This window comes from Pundamilia nyererei, unplaced genomic scaffold, assembly GCF_000239375.1.
Source record: "Pundamilia nyererei isolate P.nyererei 1_Seehausen unplaced genomic scaffold, PunNye1.0 scaffold00346, whole genome shotgun sequence".
Classification (NCBI taxonomy): Eukaryota; Metazoa; Chordata; class Actinopteri; order Cichliformes; family Cichlidae; genus Pundamilia; species Pundamilia nyererei.
In genome coordinates, this window is record NW_005187747.1 from 263,102 (window position 1) to 268,364 (window position 5,263).

The 5,263-nt window shown below is 50.4% G+C and overlaps 1 protein-coding gene across 1 annotated transcript in view; it reads left to right on the forward strand.

Annotated features, from left to right (window-relative positions):
* Positions 1-4,326, forward strand: part of srms (src-related kinase lacking C-terminal regulatory tyrosine and N-terminal myristylation sites) — a 21,404-nt gene extending 17,078 nt beyond the window's left edge. Inside the window, exons 6-8 of the mRNA XM_005752138.2 lie at positions 1,552-1,733; positions 2,164-2,320; positions 2,747-4,326. Coding sequence (XP_005752195.1) covers positions 1,552-1,733; positions 2,164-2,320; positions 2,747-2,946 — 539 coding nt within the window. The 3' untranslated portion in view covers positions 2,947-4,326. The remainder of the gene's footprint in view (positions 1-1,551; positions 1,734-2,163; positions 2,321-2,746) is intronic.
* The last annotated feature ends 937 nt before the right edge of the window (positions 4,327-5,263 follow it).

Sequence of the window (5,263 nt, forward strand, 5' to 3'; positions counted from 1 at the left end):
CACACACACACACACACACAATCTTTTTGTTTTTTAATGGGTTACAACGGTGGGTTTGTTCTGCGGGGTTCTGCCCCCACAGCAGCTCGGTCCTGTCGGCCTGCAGTCGCTGCTTCCCCCTCAGCATCCATCCGTTACCTTCAGTAAGGATGGGGTCACCTGTGATTCTGCCTGCTGCCGTACAAAGAAGCCTTCAGAGGGAGGAGAGCGATCAGTGTCTCAGGTATTTCGAGCACAGCAGTAAAAACTCTGTGAGCTCTTTGGAAGCACAGGAGGAAGCTGGCACGCGTCCACGGCTTCGCTTCAGGGAATGAGTGGCAGGAACAAACACTGACGTGCATGTAGAGCAGCACCTGAGCCCGTCCAGGTGAGTCACCACGGCCTTTGTGTAGCAAGTAGCAGCGGCTCGCACGCAAGTCGGGTTGTTCCTACGAAGGAATTTAACGCACAGCTGCAAGTACAGACCGCACTTTGAGGCCGTCTGTGTAGAAGCTCTGCCTCTGTGCGTCAGATGATGAAGGCACAGAGCTATCCAAACCTCCCTGCTGTGTGAACATCCTAAGAGCTGCAGTCAAGCGTGTGCGATGAGCCACACATCGCTGTGGGGGCGTCTGCTCCACTCTTCTTTGTTTGAACTCCACACTGAGGGTTTTCCAGCATAAACAGCTGTTTAAGGTCACGCTGAAGCACCTCAGTCTGAGTCCAGACTTTGTTGTTTGAGGTGTCCAGAGGCGGGCTCGCTGCCCACGCCATCGGCCTGCAGCTGTGATGGTCTTTGTATGAAACACTGTTAGGCTGACGTAACGGGACTCAAACCTTCCAGAAAGTTCAGTCTCGTCAGGCCGCACAACATTTCCCAGAAGTCTCGGAGATGATCCAGATGTTTTTGGCAGATGTGTGATTTGTGATGTTTTTGGTCAGCACTGGATTTCTCCTTGGACTCGCCCACAGAGGCCATTTTTGCCCAGTCTCTTTCTTATTGCTGACCTCTGACCTCGGTCGTCTTCTCGATGTCTCGTTAAGCTGTCAGGCTGCGGTAACAAGCATCAGACGTCTCCTTTAGATTGTGGCGAGATGTTTCGCTTTAGGCTCGGTGTAGCGTCCTGGATATTTGCGTCCTGGAAGGGAGGTGATGTCACGGTTTCAGATGGTTCGTTCGCCTCCTCGCTCCTCTCTCCGTCGGCGAGGTTCAGTTGGTTTAGTTCTTCACACAAACGACCCTACATCAGCGTCATGGAGAAGAGGCGGTCAGCTGACTGTTATTCAGCTAAACCTGCAGACAAAAACGTTTCATTGAGGTCCTGTGAATCCAGCGAGGATCGCCGCTCTGACGTCTTTCTCTCAGCGAGGCCGATTCCTCATCAGCATCCTGCTAAGCAGCTGGCTGTGGTGTCCGTGGTGCTGTCAGGAGGCTGCTGCTGGCTTCACGCCCCAAACCAAAATGGAGACAGAGCGATAACTGACCTGACACACAAAGCTCGCGTGGTGTATCTGATCACAGAGAAAGGTTGTCACATGGGCATCTCTGATTGGCTGTCTGTGTCTCCTCAGCTCCCGAAGGCCTGGCGCTCACCTCGGCTCATCTCATCTACATGGGCAGTCAGGTGGCAGAGGGCATGGCGTACCTGGAGGACAGAAGCATTGTGCACAGAGACCTGGCTGCCAGGAACATCCTGGTGGGAGACGACCTCGTCTGTAAGGTGGCCGACTTTGGACTGGCTCGCATCATCAGGGTAACATTTCCTGTTCATCACGCCGTTTTATTGTACAAGAACAGAAGGAGCTTTTATTTTGAAGGACAAAATATGTGAAATATGTAAATGGTTCAGGCATGTTACTCTGCTTAAAGCTCTAAAACGTCACTGCTGAACCTGAAGCTTCACACACATCAAATGAATCAGTGATAGCTGTAATAACAGTGTTATTACTGTTGTTATTGTCATATATATGTATCTGTGTTCCCTGCAGATGTTTCAGGGTGTATTAGAGATGAAACTCTGGACAGACATCAGATCAGAGGCCTTTCAATGAACCTCGAGTCCCCTCACACCTTACGTCCTCGGTGGGAGGGAGTAAGGTGTGAGGGGACGTGCTGCCGAGACGATGAGGTGGACAGCAGGTCCTGGAGTGTAACTGAAATCTTTGTGGTCCCCGTGTGTGCAGGACAGCGTGTACACAGCCAGCAGGAACACAAAGATCCCCGTTCGATGGACGGCACCCGAGGCGGCGCTTCACCAGCGCTTCTCCGTCAAGTCGGACGTGTGGTCGTTCGGGGTGCTGCTGTATGAGATGATGTCACGGGGCAAAATGCCCTATGAAGGTACTGCAGCGAGACTCAGTGTGTCTAACCTGTTTAACAGAGAGCAGCTATTCAGAGCGCACCGCCTCACAAAAGCCTCACAGCAGCAACAACGGGCGTCGTACCGGCACACCTTCATCACGCGCCAGACTGAGCGTAGCAAAGCGTGTGTGTGTGTGTGTGTGTGTGTGTGTGTGTGGATAGTGCAGTGGTAACACTACACGCCTACTTTCAGCTGTAAAGTCTGGTTTTCTTCCTCGGTGATTGGTTCTCCCTGTCCCTGCGTGGCTGCTCTGATTGGCTGTCGTGTGAGCTGTGAGCGCTCAGTAAGCTTAGGAAAGAGTCAGTTATGTGAATCACCACACTCCTTTCTGTCATTCAGAGTTTGAGTTTGGACTGAGCTCTTTTCTCCTGTGCTCGTGTTTGCCTGTCTGTCCTCTCCTCCAGGTAAAAGCAACAAGGAAGTGATGGATCTGCTAACGTCGGGCTTCCGGCTGCCCTCTCCGAGCCGCTGTCCTTCGAACATTTACCGCATCATGATTGACTGCTGGGCCATCGAGCCCTCCAAGAGACCCTCCTTCCACGCCCTGCACAGCCAGCTGGATTCCATATATGCCAAGATATATTTTAAGACCGTAGAGGTGTAGGCCGCACAGGTATCCTCCTCCTGTACTGGGAGGGAGGGGGTGAGGAAGACTTCTGCCAATTCCATCGGGACTCCTCAGAGGAATCGTGATCGACACTCGGGTTTACAGAGAGAGTGAACGGCGTGGGGGAGGCGTGGAGGTCCGCTCGTACCTGGAACGACCCGGACCCTCGGCCGATTCGCAGAAGCGGCTCTTTTTAGTTTTCTACCATCGGTTTTCTAAATGAGAGTTTATTACTTCAGTGCGGTGTCGGTCTGTGCGTGCGCACTCTGGACTCACAGGTCACGACCTGAATGAATGACGTGTGTTTTGAATGCAAAGCCTTCTGGGTAAAAATATTTTGTGCAATAAGAACGCCTGCTGGGGTCTTTTAGCCACGCTAGCGGCTCGGCTCAGAGTCCGACTGCTGCCGTCACAGAGCAGCGGAGCGGTGGACTCCCACAGTCCTGATTGGTCAGAGCGGCTTCGACAGCCAACGTTAACCAGACGTCTGTTTGTAACACGGGCATCGAAACATGTTTGAGACACGAAAAAGACCCAAATCTATGCAGAGAAGCAGCGACAGCCTTGCTCCTAAAAGTGTCCGCTCAGCATTGGGGTCATTAACGTGTCACATGTGATCAGACACGCCTACACAGCACCAAAACATCTGCCTGCTCGCTACGAAAGACCACAAAGCCAGCAGTCAGTGTGATTACAGTAGTGAGATTACAGTAGTGTGATTACAGCAATGCCCCAAACCTCTGAGAAAACCTGATTCACGCCACCACTTCCTCCCTGCACACGTGCAGTGAATCAGAGATGTGTTCAGGCGTCCGTCTCCACCTGCAGTCTCACCTGCACACCTGTCCTCTCAGGCTGGGCCCATGCACCGCTGCCTGCTCTCTGGCTGAACTCTGTTAATCTGATGAACCCACAGGCGTGAAGTATTCTGTCTTCCCTCTCTGAAGGTTTGGACCCGCGTTACACATCAAGCCTCGATGCAGCGCCGCGCGTTCATGCTCTTCTGACAGCTAGTTACAGCTCCAGTGCCTATGTTTACAACACACACACACACACACACACACACACACACACACACACACACACACACACTGCAGGAGGTGGACTTAGAGACGACACCAACACACACTGACAGTGACTCAGCCACACTCAGCCACACTCTTCAGGGTGGGTGGGGGTGAGCTGTGTGGGGTTCTGCACCATTAAATTGTACAACATTATGTTGCAACCTGCAATGCAATTTAAGAACAATGCAACTTTGGTCTTTTATGCATGAGCAACAAAGCCAAGTTGAGGAAACTTGAGCCATAAACACCAAATCACACGTCCGACTTCGACCTGTGACAGCGCTGCAAATAAAGTTTTTTTTAAACACTGTGGAAACGAGTGTGTGTGCCGTCACTCATTCACATGTCACGGGGCATAACGCCGTACTGATGTGCAGCACTTCCTGAAGTGTGTGTAACCTGTTCAACAGCCTTCCCAAGCGACCGGCAGTGGGCGGGGCTCCAAACTGAGCACAGCAGAAATATCCCAAATCTAACAAACAACTTAAATCTTTTTCTTTGAATTAATCTTCTAACAACAATAAACAAAAACTGTCATGGACACGATTGTACAGAGAGTGTCGATAAAGTTTCATTATTGATGGAATTTTGCTTTAAAGCAGAAACGTGTGCAGAAGCAGCTGAAGCAGCGTTAACACACGAGCACGTGTTAGAGACTGCACAACATCACAATCATACTTTTAGTCTGGACACAGATGGTGGACAGCAGCCCTGACCTCTGCTGTGTGTGAGAGACAATTCAGCTGAACAGGTTTGTATTTCCCTTTCAGATATCGTAATGATAAAAACAGCCTGACAGTAAACAGCAGTTCTTGTTTTGGCCTGCGATCAGACACGCCTACACAGCACCAAAACATCTGCCTGCTCGCTACGAAAGACCACAAAGCCAGCAGTCAGTGTGATTACAGTAGTGTGATTACAGTAGTGTGATTACAGCAATGCCCCAAACCTCTGAGAAAACCTGATTCACGCCAGCACTCTCCCTGCTCTGATGTCTCATCCCGCTGACAGGGACTAGAAAGAGAGAGCAGATTTCTCCTGTATTGGCTTCCTGTTAAATCCAGAATTCAAAATCCTGCTCCTCACATACAAGGTCTTAAATAATCCAACCCAACTGTATTTATAAAGCATCGTAAACAACAAGCTGACCAAAGTGCTTTCCAACAATAAAGCAGAGATAGCAGTTGAAAACCAAACATCAAGCAGACAAAGAAATGAATATAAACGACAATAAAATAAATACATGA